Raw genomic sequence first — 22,819 nt, forward strand, 5'->3', positions numbered from 1 at the left:
GAACAAAAGCCAAAGCTCTCAGGATGGTTCCCAGGTCTTACCTGACCCAGGTTCCGCACTTCTTTCCACCTTTATCACTCTTTTAATGTTACATGGTCTCTTTTTAGTTACTTGAACACAAAAGGCATAGTCTCACCAGAAGTAAGAGCCCCTGTACTTGCCGACCCCTCTGCCCGGAATATTCTCCCCCGAAAGAGTCACGTCACTAGCTCTTGGACCTTCAACTCTTCCCTTCTTAATGAAGCCGGCCCTCACCACCCCATGGAAAGCTGAAGCCCACCCCGATGCCCCCAACCCTGCACATGTGTGTCACCGTATGCTTGTCCTCTAACACGCCACACAGCGTTCTTATTTTATGACGTTTACTGCTCACTGTCTCTGCTAGAAAGCCAGGTCACAACTGCAGAAAGCACTGTCTGTTTTGTTCACCAATATATCTCCAATGCCAGGGAGAGCAGGATCTCAATCAACACTGTGTTGAACAGATGCATGAAGATATGCTCCATATCAACTGCTCAAAACTAGTTTCCCAGCTTCGGGAACATGCATCTGTAATCATAACAGAAGAGGTTATTCACTTAGAATTAATAACTAAAAGATGGGTTTGTACCTCTGGAACTCAAAGCAAGCACACCGAGTGGAACCTGAAGGGCACATTCACTTTGCAAACATCCCCACCTGGGAATTTATGAAGAACACCAATCAGGCACTTCCACAATTACCTCTGATGCCCTTTACATTTACTGTGCCTTCTCAGTACCCGCCACTGAATGATACAACAAGAGACGCACGTGTTGCAGCAGACGAGCGTGGCCTGGCCAGGCAGCACGCATCTGAGTGGTGGGGGAAGAGTCAGGGAATCCACGTGGTCCTTACAGATCTGCACGTGAGAATGATCTGCCAGAGGAACCTGGAACTTTACAACAGCAACGGAGACACGTACCTTGAACGGGCGTCACCACTGCCCCCTTGAAGTGGGGATTTATGTGTATGTTCTTGGGCTGCTGTGGAGTCACAGGAGGAGGGGTCATCATCGCCCTCGGGGCCTCAATCTGGGGCGGCAGGTGCATCCCTTGAGGAGGGGAGGGATGGTGGGGATGCTGCAGGGGAAGCAGAGGCTGGAGCTGCTGCTGCTGGAACAGACTTCTGATCGGCTGCTGCTGAGGCGGCGGCGGTGGTGGCGGAGGGGGAGGCTGAGGCTGTGGAGGAGGAATTAACCTCGGAGAGTGCGCCTGAAGAGTACCGGAAAAGAGACACATTCACAGAGATCAACGCTCAGAAGAAAAAAAGCCAGTGCCTTACAGATTTCACATCGACTGAACTGTGAAGTTACGACTTAGAAATAAGTTTACAGGAGCAGCTTGTGTAAAACAGCAGGATAAATAAGCTGCTCGCCTGCTCACAGTAAGGGCCACTGCCGTACAACACGAGTCGACCTCAGGGCCAGGAGGGAAAACCGCAGCCCCAGAATAACACGCATGGATTCCAAAAGCAAAAAAAGTGCAGTTCCACCATCAAAACTGCCCACCGCGAGCCAAGCGCTGCGCTGGGGACGGAACACAACCTGCCCTGGGCTGTCCCTGCACAGCCAGCCCTGTCCCCCTTTGAGAAAGCCTAGGGAGCCAGGCGAGAACGTGCACAAACAACCCTGCTAGAAACCAGGCTGCAGAAAAGGACAAAGGGCTCCCTGAAAGGAGTGGGGGGAAGCTCCTGAGAAGACGGCATCCGAACCAGGAAGGAGGGGAAGGAGACGTGCCATGCCAGGAGGGGAACAGAATCACCAGAGAGCAGCAGAGGCAGAAACACATGCCTGCTGGGTACACGAGGGGGAGACCAGTGTGGCTACAGCCACATCTGAAGACCGGAGGATGCGAAGGTGGGAAAATACACCCTCAAGGTGGTCAAGGATCTCGGGCTGTTTCATGGAAGACTCGCTGGAGAGCAGGAAACCACCACCCACAGCAACAGCTGCAGAGCACCGGGCTCTTGTGTTTTAAGCACCTACTCAGAGGTCAGTATGTGGAGTAACTGACTCATTCCCAACCACCCTATGCAGTGGGCCCCTGTTAGGACTCTCCTTTTACAAGATCAAGTGGCTGGTAAGCAGAAGAGCAGAGAATCTGATTCCACAAGTCCTGCTTGTAGCCACTAACCAAACTGGCCACACGCAGCAGTAGAGGCAGCAGGCTACTACCGGCCAAAGTGTCTCGTATAATGAGCTGTTTTCCCCGGGATGACGCCAAATTACGGAGGCTTCTCAGTTGTCACAGCATGCATGACGACGATGACTAACAGTGTGTGAGATGGACGAGGGGAAAGAGGATGGAACAAGACAGACCATTTAACAGGCTACGGTGGGAGCTGAATGGAAGAAATGGCCGCGGTCTGAACAAGAGCAGCAGGAAGAAGACATTTCAATGGAACAATGAGAATTTTGAAACCAAAGTGTACATGACCCTGTCTAACCTATCCTTCCTCAGGGAGGACTTCTCTAAAGATTCTGGAAACGGCTTAAATCCGTGGATACATGCATATGCTCCCAGAAACCAGTCTGTTCCCTCCTCTGACTCATGACATCTGTAATGTGCACATTTGCACATGGTGCGGGAGTCTTTTCTATCTCATTCATCACTGAATCCACACGGAGAGCACGCTGACAGAGGGACAGCTAAGCTCAATCTGAACAGAACTGGGAATGAGCACAGTGCAGGGCCATTCACTCAAGAGCATGAAGGATTTTTAAGGAAATCGTGTGTTTTAAACAAGGGGAATTTAGGGCCTGGGCGACACCCATGCAGAGAGGCCCAGGGCAGCTAGGAAATGAAGAAACTGAGCTGGCAAGAGGCTAGGGCTACAGACCCAGACTCGTGTGGAGACAGCAGATGGCAGGAAGGTCAATGCTGCTGACTGAGAGCTCTGACTAAAAAGAGGCCTGAGAACAACGCAGCCAGAGGAACAGGAGAGACAGAAGGGGCCCTGCTGGAAGAGAAGAGAGTACACCCCAAGCTCAGACACTCAAAATAAGAAAGGCTCAAGAAAGAGGAGCTCGTGGGTGATGCCCAAGGTCCCAGAGTGCAGTCCAACAGGACGGACTGCACACGCCAGGTGGCGGTTCTGGAAGCACATCCGGGAGAGGGAAAGGCACGAAGTCCAGGCAGCAAGGGACGGACCGAGAAAATGGACACAAGCAAAGACGGTGAGCAAAGGTTATTCTTTCCAGAACTCTGAGGGTGAAGAGTCAAAGAGACAGCTCTGGGGTGGGGAGTGGCCAGGATCAAGGGTGGACCCAAGTGTGAGCGAGGTTAAGGTCATTTCAGACAGTTGTGACCGTTTCAGTAAACTGCAGCTTTAAAACACCACTGACTAGCAAAGATGAGCATAGAGCATATATGCCAAAGCTCCAGGAGTGGGTTCAGTCCCAGCTCACTGGGAGCCCTATAGCATCTACAGAATTCCACAGATATGGCATCACTGTCGGGAGGGACTCAGGTCAACTGACACTTGGGCAACGTTTTTAAAGCACTCACAGATCTCGCAGTTGAGCCTCTCTGAAGGAGGCACATATGGGCGCATACTTCCTCTATGTAGATAAGAAAACAGGGAGTTCTGTTACTTTTCCAGGATCATGGAGACACAATTATGCAAAAACTGGTCTCCTGTGTGGCTGGTTCCCCTCCAGGAGGCCAAAATAACGGAGTTGGCTGTTTAGTACACGGCAAGTGGAGGTTGGGGGCGAGGAGACGGGATGGAGAAGAAAAAGAAAAAAATGAAGGGCCAGTCTTCTCGCTATCAGAGAAGCTTAAGAACAGTTGTATGAGCAGACAGCAGTTATTAATATCATCAACCTCTTTATGCTGTAATCAACCCACCTACCTCTCTTCCCTGTAGATCAAAATTAGAATTCTCATGCTAAAACAGTTAAGTCATCCTTAGAGGACAAATGTATGGATACCAAGGGAGAAAGGAGTGGGGTGGGAGGGACTGGGAGACTGGGACTGACACATTTACATTATTGATACTATGTATAAAATAGACAACTGACGGGAACGCACCGTACAGCACAGGGAACTCTACCTGACGCACTGTGGTAACCTAAATGGGAGGGAAGTCCAAAAGGGAGGGGATATCTGTATGTGTGCGGCTGAGTCATTCTGTTGTGCAGTGGAGGCTAACACAACACTGCAAAGCAACCATACTCCAATAAAAATTAATTAAAAGTAATAATAATAAAACAAAACAAAAAAACAGTAAGTCATCTTTTCTACTTTGTTATTTCACAAATGAATGCCTCCTAAAACATAACATTTGTACACGGAGGCAAAGTGTGGTTTTCCCCCTAAACTCAGGTAATAATGTAGGAGGGTAGACAGTGTGGACACATATTTATATTAAATGAATCTGTCCTTGAAGACTGACTTCTGAAGGAAAAAGCTGTAAGATCCTGCAGCTAACTGAAGGAACAACAACAACAACAAATCACAATTCCTGTCTTTATTCCTGAGATGTCTCATCTTTGAAATAGAGGAAATTCAAATGAAGCTGAAATTACAAGTACTTGATTTCTTCCTAAATTATGAAAACTTTTTATGGATATGACAATCTCCATTTTTATGGATAGGATATGATAGTTACTTGTAAGAGAAACTGCTACATTTAAGGAAAAACCTACGGTAAGCAGTGTATAAGAAAAAATATTTTATAAAATATGCCATTACTGCCAGATTCTAGATGTAAGACGTCCAGTATTTTCAGAATGGTGCTCGCAGGAGCAGCACGTCTCCACAAGCAGAAGGTAAAAGCAAGGCTCCCCTGTGGTTCGGCCACGGGAGGACACCAGGTCTCCTTATCGCCTCTCTCTTTATCAGTAGTGTGCAGAGAATTAGTTTGCACTACCTGAATACTAGAGGACTGAATGTGTGTGACCATACACGAAATCATACTATAGATTACAAAGAAACTTGAGCCATTATGCCTTTTACTCAATTTTAATTTCAGACTAAGATAAATGCAAAATATGATACCCACACAAAAGCGTATTTTCATCTGAAATTGCAAAAGCTCCCACAATGAAACTACACAACTTACCACCACAGGTGGCTGTGTGGGCAGCAGGGCGGGCCTGTGATCCTTGGCTCTTCCCCTCTCACTGTTCTCTCTCCTCTGGTCTCCCACTCCACGACACATGGACGAACCTCCTCTCCTTCCTCCCCGCCTCGAGCCGTAGCGGCCCTGTTTATGCTGTCGCTCCCTTTCTTCGAATTCAAGCAACGCAGCTTTGGCTTCTGCTGAAAGCTCTATTTGAAAAGATGCATATGTGTTAGATACCTTCGAATAGCCTAACTCAGACTTACAGGGAAAAACAGGAAAGAACTACATGACGATGAAACTTAGGAACAGCAAGTGCTTCACCCACTACGAACAACTCAACTAGCAGCATCAAGTAGGATACAATCACAGAGACACTCAGGCCCCATGAGTGAGACCAGTTAAATGGAAGACATGCCTTTCCCTTGTAATAAAATACAAGGATCGCCTGTAAATTTTAAAGTGTTTTCATTTGTGCTGAGGGAAGCTAAAAAGAAGGAGCTGAAGTTCAACTCAACCACCGCCCTTAATCTGCTAGGCATCTTGCAGTGATGGCGGATGACGCTGGTCAAGACCTGGCTCCCCCAGTCTTAAACTAGGACACTCTTCTAAGCGGAACCAGGACAAGTATTAGTTAATACACAGTGACACAGAGACTCAAAAATGACAAATTCCTGATTGTTCTGCTTTAAAAGCAGAACTAATAAAATCACTCTCGAGTCAAATACTTAAGTTAATTTCATAAAAAATGGAAACTTATTTAGTACTGTCATTTCAGATTTTCAGGTTTATGTTTTTTTAAATAACAACTTTACTCTGTGAAGAAAGGCTTATATCCATGCAGTCTGATAGGGAAGCTACAGCAAATGAGAGCAAAGCCAGAAAAGAAAAAAACTCATTAATGCAGATATTTCTGGGACACCCAGTAGGGGCTGCTCACCTCTCTGACCAATGCTTTAGGGATACAAGAAACATATAGGCTCTGGCCCTAAGAAACTTCAGTTGGCACATTATTCTGAATTCCTAGAAGAAAAATGCTAACTTATTTAAATATGGTTCCTTTATTTTAAAATATTATCTAAGTTATGATAATATATCTTCCATTAATAAATGAATACCTTCTAAAGATTTCACTGAATTCTACTAAGAAAGATTGTTATGCCCTCTTCCACAGTGAAGGGTAAATTTTAAATATTACCAGTTTATCGCCTACCTTGGATTCCATAATCATCTCCAAACTCTTCCAAAACCTCTAAGCCACATTTCATTTTCTTGAAATTGTTTCTATGGTATTCCCCTCCCTTTCAAATGAATCTTTGACTCCATACAAAAGAAAATTTAATCTCTTCTTAACAAGCACACACTTTTATTCTCATCTTGACTACATGATTGGTTCACATACACATTTTATGCAGTGAATCAGCAATTATTTTGCTAGTGGTTCTAAGTGTCAAGATTAATTTCACTATCCCCAGTAATAAAATGGTTTCAAATGACATCTTTAATCAGCAAGTAAAAATGCTTTCCTCCAATTGAGACAAGCTGTCACAAAAGGTCACCAAAATATGACAGGATGAAAATTACATTTGTAACTTCAACTGAAATGTTAATTTCCCTTTAAGTGTTTTCTGAACTATGTCCATATTACAAAGTAAAGAGATATAGCTCAATGTAACAAGGTTTTACAGTGTTGTCCCTTTCTAAAATGTGCTTAAGAAAAACATATTTACATATAAATAATTTCATAATAGTTGAATACATAATGAATATCTATAAAACAGTTTACTTGGCAAAATAAAAACAAATGACAGTCTGAGTTTTTTTCTTTTTTAAACAGGTAACTGAATCAAGAAATTTGTGAAAATCTTGCAAATACAAGGACCATCGTGTAAACTGAAGGCAGTATCCTATTGCTGGTACTAGGTGACCTTAAACTGTTTATTACTAGATGAAAATATTGTTCCCAAAGATCCTTTGCCTTAAGCAAAATTAGCCGAGGACATTACTTCAAGGACTTTATGTGGGCATAACAACAACGGTCTTCAGGTTAAAGCAGTAAAACATGGTTTAACATATTACATGTGCCAGTGGAACTGAGGACACGGCAAAATCTAGCGCCTCCTCATACAGAAAGAACTGTCAAAGCCTCACTAAAATGAACATAGTTTTTCATTTATTGCTTGTACTGCTTCCAACGAGAATCTGAGGTCCACCTCCTAGGGCAAAAGAACTGGCAGCTCTGAACTGCTGTGCTGACACTTCAGGGTAACTGGTCAATGACACCCACGTTTTAGAGATGGCTTTTGACATTTCCATTCAAAATAAATCTTTCCCTTACACATGCATGTGCTAGAAACCCTTCCCAACTGCATTCTGTGAGAGAATTAAGCCCTTTTACCCAATGGGGTCCTTTTTACGTAATGAATGAATGTATTTCCTAAGTACGTAGTTTTGTACCATCCTTGGGAAAACTGAGAAACAGTCACATTTTCTCTAAGGTATTTAATTCCCAGAATCCTGGTTGAGGATAAAAGCTCACTACTTAAGATCGTAACTCAGGTTAAAAGCCCAAAATTCCATATCTAATCCAATCTGTAATTCAAAATACAGATCAACAACTGTGAATCAGGTTCTACAATGGTCAAGACTGTCATAAATATGAATTAGTGTTCTTCATATTTAAGGATGACATCATATATTTGAATGTAAAGAAGACTAAAAGTGACCAAATGCCCTTCCAGATTTTGAAAAGAACTCACTAGTCCACATGCAGATGGAAGGGTCAGAAATGGGGGATGCCAGACCATCATTTCATTCTTTTTAGAGTGGAGTGTTCTTAACATTAATCAATGATATCACAAAATGATTGTTTTTATTTGTATTCAGAATGTTAAAAGACACCATTTGTCAAGAAACACATATCATATGAAACGACATATATACTCCGGTAGCAAGGTGTTTCAATTCCATTACAAAGAGTAGGTAAGCAGCTTTATACAATCAGGTAAGTGCAAGCAACTGTATACAGAACCTGAAACTGGTATTTCTATCACCAGGAGTATACAAAGTGATGAGTACAAATTTATGTGAATTTCTAGTATACCAAATACTGTAGTAGCTTCTCTTTCTCACTGAATATTCTTCTTCTATATAAAATTAACCTTTTGTTGGGGGGAGGGGTCTTAAGGAAATAAGGGAGCTCACTGCTTTAGGAAACCAATCTCTAAAATGAATAGAAAAATCGTTTTTGTACTGGGAATAATCCTAACTTTTCAGGTATTAGAAAACTCATGTTTTCAAACACTAAGCTTTCTTAAGTTAGGGCTTACAAATAGGGAACAGAGAAAGATACTTTTAAGTATCATTTTTACTTGCCCTATTATCTAGCCAAAGAATCACATTCTGCACAAATACATTTAAAGCCTTTTTTCTTAACGTTTAAAAAAATGGTAAATGGTCAAACTGTTTATGCTTCAGATACTCTGCCTCTAAGAACCCCAGGCCCTCTCTGCCCGTATGTAAAGGGCCAACCTGCCCATCACTACCCACCTTCCACCCTCCTGTCTCAGGATGACATGACTATAGCAACTGAGAAATGCCCTAAAAAGAAAAAAAGGAAAAAAAAAAAAGATTCGACACAAATTCTTTTCAGTTAAGGAAGTACAAATGACCCTGAAAAGAATGAAATGAGGCAAAGATCCTGAAAAGAAAGAGATGCAGGAATGAAACAAGTACAAATTATGAACACAGGCAAGCAGGACATTTCAGAACACATCAGTGCTTGGGTCAAGGTAAAGTGAAAAGAGATGAGAAGACCGTAGCTGAGGACCAGGGGACGGGAGAAGCAAGGGCGCTGAGGATGCGGGGAGGGTGACCCATGAAATGCAGCAGGGCCCATAGGAGCTGGCTGCAGAGAGGGAAGGCCACCATTCCTGACGGTGTCTGTGAAGTGATTTCACATCCTTAGAACGTGTAGCTATCCCAATTATTAAGATTTGACACATATGTTCCCCAACTTATGTAACAAAGCCACAGGCCAGCTACACAGAAGCAGAAAAGGGATGATTCACCACCACCACCCGCCCCACATGCCACCCTCCTTCCCTAATAAGCCGCTGCCCATTGCCCTCTGGTGTTCAGCCAGGGGCGCCATCTTTCCTTTGTTCATCTTATCCCAGCCCAAGATTGAGATGTCTATCTATTCCAATAAGCTTGTTCTGTAATGTTACCAATTACTCCTGCTGACGGATACTTTTAGTCTTTTCATCCCCGTTTTAAGACCTTTGATTCATCTCCTTTTACCCAAGCCCAACTTCTCAGCTCTGCTTTCTTAGAAACCTGTGGTGTACTGGTTCAGACTAACCGGCAACTTCATACCATAACTTAAGAACAGTCTAGGGAAATCCTGGGCCAAAAGGTAGAAGGAGGAAACTGGAGGGAGAAGAAATGGAGAACACTAAGTCTCTAGGTCAACCTTTCCACAAACCTTACTCAGTAAAGGAACATGGTAAGACTGGCTCACTACTGTTAACTTTGGCATCTTGTGAGCTTAGTGCCCTGACAGAGAATTCCTATCTGCCACTTAAAGACACATGCTCAGGGTTTCGACTGAAAACGGTTACAAATAACACTTTTATGAAGTAATAAAGGTAGTAACTAATGGTTAGTTTCTTGACTTTTACTTTGACCAAGACCAGAGAACAAGAACAACAACCCTCTGTCCTTCCATCCTTCCACCCTCCTACCCTCCTCCTTGGAGTACGGGACAATATCCCAGTGGCTCTCTAAGTATGGGTCCCAGAGCAGCAGGAACAGCATTACCCGGGAACGCACCAGAAACGCAACTTCCCTGGGCCCCACCCTAAAGCTACCGAATCAGAACAGCTGAGAGTGCATCCAGAAATATGTGTTTTAACACGTCTTCTGGGTGATTCTGCCGCTCAAATGTGAGAACCACTGCTTTATTCTTTGTAATGGGCACTAGACAGAGCCACAGACAAGAGGGGGCGGGGGGTCAATACTGGAAAAGGCTCTGCTGATTAGCAACAGCCTGCAGTAGGTCTGTAACAGGAATGATGTTCAACTGACTGTGCTACAAACAAGTCATCTTGTCTCATTAAACACTGAGAGGAATGACATACAGAACAACAGCAGCAAAAAGAGATGGTTATAATAACACTAAAAGGTACAAAATAAAAACAGTCTGGCCCAGAATTAGCCCTGGCAACCTGGACAGTCTCGGGAAGGGTAAAATGACCCCGTACCACCCCACACCACCTTCCCAGAGCAGCCAGGAACCGCACAGTATGCATGAGAGCAGCCACAGACTCCAAAAGAAAAACTATTAAAAAAAACAATCAAATATTTTATTCAAACATGTTTTAATCCAGAAGACAAGTCATGTTTATAGACTGACCTGTACAGCACCGTAACTCAGCTCTCAACTCACAACGACCATCCACCCTGTAAATGCCATGCATAATACTCTATAAAGGCAACTTTTTTTTTATCTGTTTCGTTAATCATAACAGTACTATGGAGGAAGTTGAAATGGGAGTGAAGGATGGGAGACAGGCAAAAAACGTTACCCAAAGTTTCTGGAATGTTCCTTCTCTCTCTAGTTACATCTGAGAGCCTAATAATTGTTCCTTCTTTCCTTTCAGTTTTGAAACGTAATCGTCCAGATTCTTCATCATCATCCTCTTCTTCATCTGACTCCTCTTTCATGTCCTTCTGCAGCTCCAAAGTTTCCATGCCTCCCTACATTGCAGACATACAAAAAACAAGAGGAGGGAAAGCGAGTTCATATTCTTTTGAATTAAATATTGAATAATGGTTATGTATACACATATGTGTATGCACACATAAAAGCTCTTTATATTCAAGATGTAAAAATACTGCAAAATGTCCTATTTGTAAAGCCATGTGAAACATTAAACTGATCCCAGGAGACAAAATCTCAAACATTAAAAATTAACAATGTTAGAAAAAATTCAAATTCCTACTCCTGGTTAATAAACAAAGTCTTACACATTGTTACTACTTATACTTCTAAGAGAACAAACATGAATTCCAAAAATCCCTGCTGGCCTGGAGTCTAATTCAGAGCTAAACAAAGTTCAATATATTAATTAAATTAACACTAGTGTTCCATGAGCTTATTAGCATATAACCCACCCTGTAACTCACATTAGATGACAGCACACTCCTTCCCATTAAACAGGCTCCACATTTCCTGTAATTCCTGACCCCATCTACTTTGACTTTCAATGCCAGGCAAGCGCTCCAAATCTGCTGTTGGGTTGATCTGGTTTTTTTCAGCCTCCATAATCTTTCCTGTAACATTTCTCACCCCTTTCTACTTCGTTCCACTGCCTAGTGTTCGCTCATTACCATCTCTGGCTCAGATTATTAACCATAAAACTATTTTTTTTCTTCATTCACATCACACTAAAACCAGTTTTTATCTTATATTTCATTACATCAGGATTCCTATAAAAATTCTGCCCAATCTGGTCCCAAACTAAAAGTAATTTCTTCATCAATTCTTTCTGTATAACTCATGTTCCTTTTGACACTAATCACTTTCACCTCATGTTACATCTTAGTGACCTACTGTTAGGTAATAAGGTAGGTACCTTCTGACCATTAGGTTCACTAAGACTTTTGGTAAACTTGAAAAAAAAAAAAAAAAAAAAGACCCAGAAACTACTCCTTTAGTCTCATCATTCATAATTCTTACAAGTCCTTTACTCTTAACAGAAACAAATATAAACTACTTCATTAGAAAGTGTGCAAGAAAAAAAAAGAAACAATCATTTTGGATTCTTTCCTCAACATTTTCTGTGTAAAAAATGCACACACTCATTGCTATAAACCCTAAAGTAGAGAATCAAATGCCTGAAAATAAAATAATGAATGTAAACTGTAACTTTTAGCCTAATGATTGCAAAACCACTTTTCAGTATTCTGATACTCAGCATACTATAGAATTTTTTGTTTTTAATTTTAGTCCATTTCTTTTTTTTTTAATTTATTTTACTTATTTATTTTTGGCTGTGTTGGGTCTTTGTTGCTGCGCATGGGCTTTCTCTAGTTGCGGCGGGCGGGGGCTACTCTTGGTTGCGGTGAGCAGGCTTCTCATTGCGGTGGCCTCTCTTGTTGTGAAGCATGGGCTCTAGGCGTGGGGGCTTCAGTAGTTGTGGCTTGCGGGCTCTAGAACACAGTTGTGGCGCACAGACTTAGCTGCTCTGCGGCACGTGGGATCTTCCTGGACCAGGGATCGAACCTGTGTCCCCTGCATGGGCAGGCAGATTCTTAACCACTGCACCACCATGGAAGTCCATTATAGAATTTTTTTTCATTAATTAATTAATTTATTTTTGGCTGCGCTGGGTCTTCGTTGCTGTGTGCAGGCTTTCTCTAGTTGCAGCAAGTGGGGGCTACTCTCTTTGTTGCAGTGCGCGGGCTTCTCATTGCAGTGGCTTCTCTTGTTGCCAAGCACAGGCTGTAGGCGTGTGGGCTTCAGTAGTTGCGGCACACGAGCTCAGTAGTTGTGGCACACGGGCTTAGTTGCTCCGCAGCATGTGGGATCTTCCCGGACCAGGGCTCAAACCCGTGTCCCCTGCAATGGCAGGCAGATTCTTAACCACTGCACCACCAGGGAAGCCCCTCCACTACAGAATTTTAAAGTACCAAAATGTTTGCATTTTGTTGGTTTAATACGATTACTTCTGTCTTACTGAATATCTGAAACCAAGAATGAGTGACGTGCGAGATGGACCCAGCTATGTTTGTGCTGCACTACGTTCAAACTGAGCAAACGTCAACTCACTTACAAAATACTCTTCTCCACCGCCATTAATGCTCCAGAGCAGTGCTTCTCAAATTTAAGGTTTATACCGATCACTGGGAATCCTGCTAAGATGCAGATTCTGATTCCGCAGGTGCAGGGTGGGGTCTGACATTCTGTATTTCCAAGAAGCTCCAAGTGAAGCCAACGTGCAGGTCCACAGAACACACTTTAAGTAGCAAGGCCACAGAGGAGGAAAGGAAATCACTACCAATAAAGCAAAGATTCTATTACAATAGTCATTTCACGTAAAAACCTACAGGAAAATGTTTACAGTTCTCTTTTGGATCACCGAAAACAGAAACAATAGTGAATGGATATACGAACTATGGTGCATCCAAACTATGGAATGCTCTTTCGGCCATAAAAAGGAATGAACTACTGATACAACAACTGGGGTGCAATCACAAAGGCATCATGCTGATTGACAGAAGTCAAAAGGTTTATCACTCAAAAGGTGATACTCTGCGACAATTCCACATACATGACACTCTCCAAGAAACAAAACTGCACTGGTTACCAGTGATTAGGAATGGAGGGAGGGCCTGACTACAAAAAGGATGACACAAGGTAGCTTTTTGAGAGATGGAATGTCCTAGAATGCAAACTTCTGGTCCAAGTCGCAGGGTCCACTTCAGCTCTGAACTACATCAAGGATTATACAAGCCCTGAGCTAAAACTGAAACACTGCCTGGTCTCAGTTGCCTCAAGTGCAGGCCACCTGGCAACATTCACTAAGCTAGACTCGCTCCTTCAGCCACTGGTCACTACCTCTTACTCTAAATACTGGGCATCTCCTTTGCCTATGTGCTTATAGAATTAACTAACTAACCTACCTGCCAAAATGCTGACTTCCTCTGCAGAGAGATACTTATGAATGGAATATTCATACATATTCACAATATTCCATTCACAACTAAAATTCCACTGAAGGGTGGTGCTGGATAACAATATAATAATTTAATTAGCCTAAGATTATATTTTGTAAGAATTTAAATACGTATGTAAATCTCTGATTTCATTATAGACACTGCCAGAAATATCTGGAGGTTTGATCTTTAGCTATTTAATTATCCTGAAAACCTGAAACATGTAGTTGTAATGCTTAACAGAGGGTGCATATGAAAACCATCATGAAAGTTCTTTAAAAATAGCCAAGTCCACTAAAGTCTTATCATATATACTGGGTGGGCCAAAAAGTTCGTTTGGTTTTTCCTGTAAGGTGGCTCCAGGAGCACGTAGTTGTCTCTAACTTCATTCAAAACAATTTTGTTAGACTGTATTGTGACAGCTGTCATATCAGCATGCATAAAAAAAAAAGTATCAAAACTGTTGAATTTTTGTGTAGCCATTTTAATACTGAAGATGGAAGACAAACAGCAACATTTTTGGCATATTACGCTTTATTATTTCAAGAAAGGCAAAAATGCAACTGAAATGCAAAACATGATTTGTGCAGTTGTGCAGTGTATGGAGAAGGTGCTGTGACTGACTGAACGTGTCAAAAGTGGTTTGCAAAGTTTCGTGCTGGAGATTTCTCCGTTGACCATGCTCCAGGGTCGGGTAGCCCAGATGAAGTTGACAGCGATCAAATCAAGACATTAATTGAAAACAATCAATGTTATACCAAGTGGGAGACAGCCGACATACACAAAATATCCAAACGAGCGCTGAAAATCATTTGCACCAGCTTGGTTAAGTTAAGCAAAAAAACCTTCCTGACCTATTTCTGCATGCAATTCTCTACTTAACTGCAATGAAAACGTTCCATTTTAAAACAAATTGTGACGGGCGACGAATAGTGGATACTGTACAATAATGTGGAATGGAAGAAATCGTGGGGCAAGCGAAATGAACCACCACCAACCACGCCAAGGCCAGTCTTCATCCAGAGAAGGTGACGTTGTGTATATGGTGGGATTGGAATGGAGTCCTCCATTATGAGTTCCTTCCGGAAAACCAAACAATTAATTCCAACAAGTACTGCTCCCAATTAGACCAACTGAAAGCAGCACTCGACGAAAAGCATCCGGAATTAGTCAACAGAAAACACATAATCTTCCATCAGGGTAACACAAGACCGCATGTTTCTTTGATGACCAGGCAAAAACTGTTAACAGCTTGGCTGGGAAGTTCTAATTCATCTGTCGTATTCACCAGACATTGCATCTTCGGATTTCCATTTACAAACTTCTCTTAATGGAAAACATTTCAATTCCCTGGAAGACTGTAAAGGGTACCTGGTACAGTTATTTGCAGTTCTTGGCAGAAGGTAGTGGAACAAAAGGGTGAATGTGTTGTTCAATAAAGTTCTTGATGAACATGAAAAATGTGTCTTTTATTTTTACTTTAAAAACTGAAGGAACTTTTTGGCCAACCCAGTAGAAAACAACTATAGAGAACACTGCTTTAAAAAACTTCCCAAAAGTTTTTAGTGCTTACAAAATATTTGACAGAGGATACTTCTTTACTATATCATGATATACAAAAAGTATCTATTTCTACCAACAGTTAAAATTTACAAGTTGGAAAGACTGAGCAATTAAATTGTGCAAAAATTACAAGAGAAGAAAATTACAGACCAACCTCCTTCGTGAATACAGACACAAAAGTCCTTAAGAAAATAAAAGCACATGGAATCCAGCAAAAAATAAAAGGAAAATTCGTCACGACCAAGTGAGGTTTAGCCGGAAGCATAAGGTTGATTTAACATTCAAAAATCAATTTAACAAATCTTACTTCGAGAAGAATTCCAAATATATGTACATACTCTCCCCTCCTCCAGGAGTGGACCTTAAGTCCCTCCTCTCCCTCGCCTTGGGTGCAGACTAGACTTAGTTACTTGCTTCCAAAGAAGAGAGCAGAGAAAGTAAAAGATAGTAACTTTACAGAATTACTATCTTTAACTGGCAAAGGCCACCTCACCACATAATCAAGGCTGACATTGCCAGGGAGGTCCTGTACCCAGTGGTATGATGGAATGAGGACACCTAACCTCCATGGTATTCTTTCCAAAAACCCATAACCCCAGTATAATCATGAGAAAAACATCAGACGAGCCCAGGTTGGGAGACATTCCACAGGACACCTGGCCAGTACTTCTTTAGACTGTCATGGTCGTGAAACTCAGGAAAGACCAACAAACTATTACAGACCAGAGGAGACAAGACAACAATGTGGTGCCCTGGACTGGATCCCAGAATAGAAAGAGGACATTAATGGAAAAACCTGCAAAACGGAAATTAATTTGGGAATATAGTTAACAGCTTTTAAAGCCAATTTAATTCACATTAATAAAACGGGGGATAAAAGTCACAAGATTATCTCAACAGATGCAGAAAAAGCATTGACAAAATTCAACACTCATTTCTGATTTTAAAAAAAAATATCTCAGCAAACTAGACATAGAAAAGAACTTCAATTTGACTGAAAAACCTCCAAGTAGCTTATATTACTTACTTGATGAAATATTGAATATTTTACACCTACTATGAAGAACAAGGCAAAAACCAGTGCCCTCAATGTTTCTATTCTACATAGCACTGGAGATCGCAGCAAAAGAAAGAAATAAAAAAACTAGTAGGAAGAATTAAACTGTTTATCAACAGGCAACATGGTTATTACGATGTTAGTTTTCCCCGAATATGATCTAAAGATACAATGTAATTTTCATAAAAATCCCAACCAGATTTTTAATAGATATTGACAAGTGAATTACAGAATTTATATGCAAAATTCAAAGGACTGAGAATAGCCAAAACAATCTTGAAAAGGGAACAAAACTGGTGAATTACACTTCCTGATTTCATGCCACAGTAATCAAGATAGTGTAGTATTGGCAACAGAACAAAAAAGAGATTCCAGAAAGAGACCTAAACTTAAGTGGGCAATTGATTCTCAACATAAGCACTAAGGCAACTCAATGGGAAAGCCTTTACAACAAATAATGGTACAAAAACTAGATAAACTAATGGGAGAACTGAGACTCTCATACATGACTGGTGGGAGTATAAATGGTACAAACACTTTGGAAAACCATTCGGCTGTTTCTTACAGCATTAAACACACTGCTACCCTGTCTCAGTAATTCCACTCCTAGTTAATGCCAAGGGAAACGAAAAATTACATTCACAAAACGATGTGTAAGATAAGCTTTGAGTTATTCATAATAACAAAAACAAAACTGGAAACAACCCAAATATCTATTATCAGAACACAAATAAGGTATATCCATAAAATGGAATGAACTGTTGACTACTGACATACACAACCACTTGGATGAAACTCAAAAACATTACGGTGAGCAAAAGAAGCTAGGCACACAGCATTACATCATCACAAACTGATTGCATAAATGTATGCAAAGGAAAGACTAGGAAAGACTAATTTAAGTCAACAGAACTAAGAACACGGCTTGCCTCTGAGAGGAGTCAGGACAGACTAGAAAGAAACAAGGGGGAATTTTCTGGGGTGATGAACTGTTTCTCACCAACAGAAGGATAGTAACTTGGATGTATCAAAACACTGAACGTATACCTCAGATCTATGCCTATCACTGAATGTAAATGTTATCACAATTTTAAAAGTTTCAAATTTAACTAGTGCAAAGATATTTTTAAACTTCTCACTTGTTCCTCTATACAAGGCAAAACCTTTTTAACCATGTTTGAAGACAAAAGCATCACTGACACTGAAGTGGCTGTATAATTAGAAAGGCTTGAGAGTTAGTCTTCATAATTAGGTCTTTCTAATTTGTTTCGAGTACAGTGATTCCTTTGTATTAACCAAGGAAGAACATTAGTTAAATAAAAGGAGCCACTGAAAATAGACCTTTCAACTGAAATTACTTTTTAGTTCCATAATTCAGATTCTAATGTGTACTTAAACATAACTCCTAGAAAGAAGTCATCTGAAAAACTGCAATGTGCCTTCCACCTCCGTCTTAAGCAACCCAGAGCCATGAGCACTGCAACGCACGGTGGAGTGCAAAGGTTCGGTTCATCAACACGCTGCAGACAGTTAATTTAAGAAAATGGGTCAAAAAACTAGGAAGACACCAAAACACAGGTGTATGCGGCAAAATAAAACTGCTGCTCTTCCCTGAGGACTATATAATTTATTTATACTACTAAAAAGGATGGGAGGACAGCCCTCCAAAAGCAAAGCCTACCAAAAGGTACTGAAATAAGACCTCCCAGCACCCACAACAGTACCGTGCATACAAGTTCTCAATAATGATCTCTTTGACTGACATTCAGCGATTCCACTATGAGGAAGAAAACAAGCCCAAAACATCTGTTGCCAGGAGAAAAGACCAGCACAACACCTGCCTCCAAGAAGGACTATTAAGTCCTGAGAGCAAAGAGCAATACAAAGAATTTTCAGTCAGTACAAAAACAAGCAACAAAAACAAGGCAATAAACAAACCAACAATCAAGGACAGAGGATAAGGAAAATGTGTGAGGGACTTTTTAAAAATATTTTTAAATACTAGATATAAAATTAAATTATGGAACATACAGCTTAAAAGAAAAAGCAGATAATATAGCTCTTAACAGATGGTATAAACTATGTAATCTGGATGACAGTTTACTTTCTTCTCTATAAAAAGAGTCACATAGAAAACAAGCATTAAGATGTTTCAAGTGAGTTAGCAGCAACTAGAAATCACAGGAGTTAAACACATTCTACTTCTTTCCCCTCCAAATCACCAAGGGTCAAATTTTAACCTCTCTGTATTTCCCTGTTCACAAAAGTTATTTTATTCGTGGCAAAAACATTTTAAAATATTTGACACAGAAAGTATAAAATAATCCCACCATCCAGAGGTGATCACTATCACCATTTGTCTTTATCCATCCAGACATGTGTTTGAGAGTCACACACACACATTTAAACATGCAAAGCTATGGAGGAACCTAAGGGGAGGAAATCTGTTAGCTTGCTCTTTTCACTTAACGCATCACGAGCCTCTTTCCATGTCCAAGAGAGCAAGGGCATCCTTTGGCAACCTGCAGTCCCCTGACCATCATTTATTCAACCTTTTAGAAAAATCTATTTACATTGGTTCCACTTATTTTCAACGCTGCAAACAAATACCCACTGCATGTATCCTTGAACAACACATCTTAGATTAACTCTTGGATAACTTCATCAAAGTGGGATTATGGAGCCAAAGGACTTTCAGGCTTTTGATACTGTCACGAACAGTGTAGGGTCTGCAATTTTACTCTTCTTGCAAGTTAATAACGTAGCCTGCCACTGTTTCATGGAGGCTGTGAGAAGGCACGAGACTCTCAGCCACAGACTAGGACAATTTATTACTCTTAACAATAGCAGGAGCATTTGGGTCCAGCTCCCTAAGCCCCAATTCCCATTGGGCCATCTGACGAAGAGGGCCAGGTGACCCTGTGCAAAGGTAGCTGTATTACAGGAGGGGCACTGAGTTTAGGGAACTGTTATAATGAGCAGAAGGCATGGCTGCCCCCTACTCCAGAGAAAGATACGTCTTTCCTAGATGCTGCTACAAAAACATCCTTGAAAAGACTGTCGGGAACAAAGGAGGTGCTTTGCTCCCCCGAACATGCAGAGACATGACAGAATTGTGGAAAATTCTTCTGGCAGTCAACATTTCCAAAATAATCCCAACAGAATAAAAAATACCTGACCAATAATTTTGATTTTTGCCAATATTAAGACAGGTTAGAACTCTCAACTGTTATAATTTTTATTTTATTGAATATATTTTATATACTTAGTGATCATTTGCTTATGTTATTTTTGGATTACTTTCTCACATTATTTGCCTTTCTTTCTACAGGAGTGCTCATCTGTATATACGGAACATACTGAATATATTAACTCTTCCATACCGAACATATTAACTTTACTACATATACTAATTCTTAGGCTCATGTGTAAATATTTCCTCATATTGTCTAAACTTGTTTATAGTGCTTTGGGGTATTTCTCTATGACTTTCTAAACTTGTTCATAGTGTTTTGGGGTATTTCTGTATGATCAAATCATTCTTTTCCTTTACGGCTTAAAAAGGCCCAATACCAAGAGTAGCAGAGTAGTGAAACCAAGACAACTTGGTACTCATTTTTACTCATTCTCTATCATGTCCTTAATCATGAAACTCTCAGCTTTAACTGAATATGCTGTCACCTAATAAAACACTATATTCACCAGTCTCCTTTGCTGTGAGGTACAGCCACGTAACTAAGACGTAACTCATGAGATGTTTACACAGTGTTGTTTGAGAACTCTGGGACATGTCTTCAAAGGGTGGGCATGGTCTCATTCAGTCTTCCTGCAATCCACTGTTTGGATGTGGACCATGGTAAGACCAGCAGCCCTGGAGTTGTACCATGGAAATCTGGAAGAAGCCTGGGTACCTGATTACCTTGTGAGGCCAATACCAGATCTGAAATGCCTTCTGGAATTTTTTGACATCATGAGAAATAAACTTATACTATTTGGTGAGTTTTCTGTTTTGCAGGTAAGCCTAAGGCTAACACACCATTATTAAAACATTAAAACATTTTCTTCTAATACATGTAAAGTTTGGTGTGAATTAATCTGAGATCAATATTGGCATAAGGTACAAGAAAGGTATATAACTTTTCCCCCGATGACTAAGGCTTCCTAAGTATGTCTGAGATATTGTTATATTAACTCATACATGTTATGAGTTCATTTACTTGAGGGCTGGGTCTGATCATTCATGTTCCTCCAAAGATAACTCTCTCCCTCAATCTGTCTGTTCAGAAGACACTGAAAATGGAAGGTAAGATTACCATTTTTTTAAATAATAATCCACTTTTGCTTCAATATTTTAATGAATGCAGTTCAGGAACCAAAGTCGGAAACATCTAGATCTACAAGTCATACCTTATCAGTTCCCGAAGGCACCCAAGCAACACCATAACACCTACCAGCATTCTTATTCTTTAACTGCTTTACAATAAAATAGTTTATATCTCCAGAGATCATTTAAAGCTTAAAATCTACAAAACCTTTTCTCACTCTAAAATATGCTACAAACACAATACATTATCCGAGTAAGGAGAAGTATTACCTAAAATGCTGAAAGAATAAATTACTGGGCGGAAAAAAAACACAATGGAATTAATTTTCCAACTACAAAATACTACAAACTAATGAAGAGGAAATGAACTAATTAATGGGCGCTGGATTCCCAGGTTTCCCTTTCAACTACTCACTCCCAGAATGACCTCCACAGCCACTTCCGTCTGTCCCCCCCAACGCCTTAACAGCTTCTTAGATTTCTCTCTCAGAGATCTTTTGCCAAAACACCCTTTCACAGGTCTGACCTAATCTAGGCTCGTACTGGCTTTGCACTGGGCGGAACGTGGTGCTAAACACGACCCGCTTAAATCTGGTCTCCCTGAACCTCGGTTCGGTGGCTCATCACTCAGAACAGAGCAGTCACCAGTAGGAGAACCATTTCTTACTTAACATCTTCTTTAGCTTTGTCTTGGTTCCTTGGGCTGAATATGTTTGCCTACAATTGAAGAATCTGGGAAAAGGGAGCGTTCTACTATTCTACCTTTTCTCTAAGTTCCAAATTATTTCAAATGCAAGAGAGACAGAGAGAAAGCACAAAAAGAGAAGTCAAATTTAGCTCGTTGGGGAAAAGCAAGGGTGTCCCAGAAAGTGTCTGTACGTGATCATATACTCTGTCGTAGCATTATATTAGGGAAAAGATAAGGGTAAATGTTTTGTATACTAAGTTTCTAAAGCACTGGTGTAAGACCTAAAGGAAATGACCTAAGCCAGTGAAATACCACTTTTCATGATCTCTTGGGAAAAAGAGGGAAAAAAGTATTAAGGAAAATAACTGAGAAAAAACATTATTAAGGAAAAAAAAAATTTTAACCCACAAGTTCTAAGACTATAGAATGATTTTGTGGCTCACATGCTTGACCCATGGGACAAGTTCCAAGGTTGGAAAACAGAATCTATAAGCCTCCATCTCAGAGCACACCTCTATTCATCCAATGACATCTATTTTTCCAGACCTACTTCACAGGCTACCTCTTCCATAAAGCCTCAACACATCCCACCCCGGTTCCCCAATCCATCCTCAAGACACACACCCGACCAGAGAGGCCCCCTGTGTGAGCTGCTAAAGCATGTACCTGAGCCTCTCTTCTAGGAGGTTTACTTCTATGTTTACATCACTGGAATTTGCCCACGTCTTCTCTCCCTTTTATGAGGCTGCAATTACCTTGAGCACAAGAACCAAGCTTCTCAATCATCCTTATTTCTTCAATACCTAACACAGCACCTAAATCCAGGGAACTCTGCAGTATTTTTTGAATAATGGTCAAAATTAACTAACGTTAACTAATTTGAAATAATTACAGCACTCCTTTCAAAGCACTAACATATACTGCGCATTTCAAAACATTTCTACCCACACTCCCATAAAACATTTAAAACATTCTTAGGGGCCTCCCTAGTGGCGCATTGGCTGAGAGTCCGCCTGCTGTTGCAGGGGACGCGGGTTCGTGCCCCTGTCCGGGAGGATCCCACATGCCGCGGAGCGGCTGGGCCCGTGAGCCATGGCCGCTGAGCCTGTGCGTCCGGAGCCTGTGCTCCGCAGCGGGAGAGGCCACAGCAGTGAGAGGTCCGCGTACCGCAAAACAAAAAAACAAAAAAACAAAAAAAACATTCTTAACACTCAAAGGGCAAACAGCTATCTGGAAGCCACAGCTAACCAGAACTCACTGTCCAAAGATTTTAGAGAGCTCAGGGTTTTGTTTTTGTTCTTTTTTTTAAACTACACTCATACTTCAAAGAAGAGATGTATCAACTTTTCGCTAATATTAAAAAGATGCTCATTTTAAATCT

The 22,819-nt window shown here is 41.1% G+C and overlaps 1 protein-coding gene across 7 annotated transcripts in view; it reads right to left on the reverse strand.

Moving 5' to 3' along the window:
* The window catches only part of RBM33 (RNA binding motif protein 33), a 112,354-nt gene that overhangs the window by 61,422 nt on the left and 28,113 nt on the right, over positions 1–22,819 (reverse strand). For all 7 annotated transcript variants that reach the window (XM_060156285.1, XM_060156282.1, XM_060156284.1 and 4 more), the window contains 3 exons: positions 10,674–10,845; positions 5,086–5,294; positions 944–1,232 (listed from right to left, as the gene is read on the reverse strand). In XM_060156285.1, coding sequence (XP_060012268.1) covers positions 944–1,232; positions 5,086–5,294; positions 10,674–10,845 — 670 coding nt within the window. The remainder of the gene's footprint in view (positions 1–943; positions 1,233–5,085; positions 5,295–10,673; positions 10,846–22,819) is intronic.

The sequence above is a fragment of the Lagenorhynchus albirostris genome, chromosome 8, assembly GCF_949774975.1.
Source record: "Lagenorhynchus albirostris chromosome 8, mLagAlb1.1, whole genome shotgun sequence".
Classification (NCBI taxonomy): Eukaryota; Metazoa; Chordata; class Mammalia; order Artiodactyla; family Delphinidae; genus Lagenorhynchus; species Lagenorhynchus albirostris.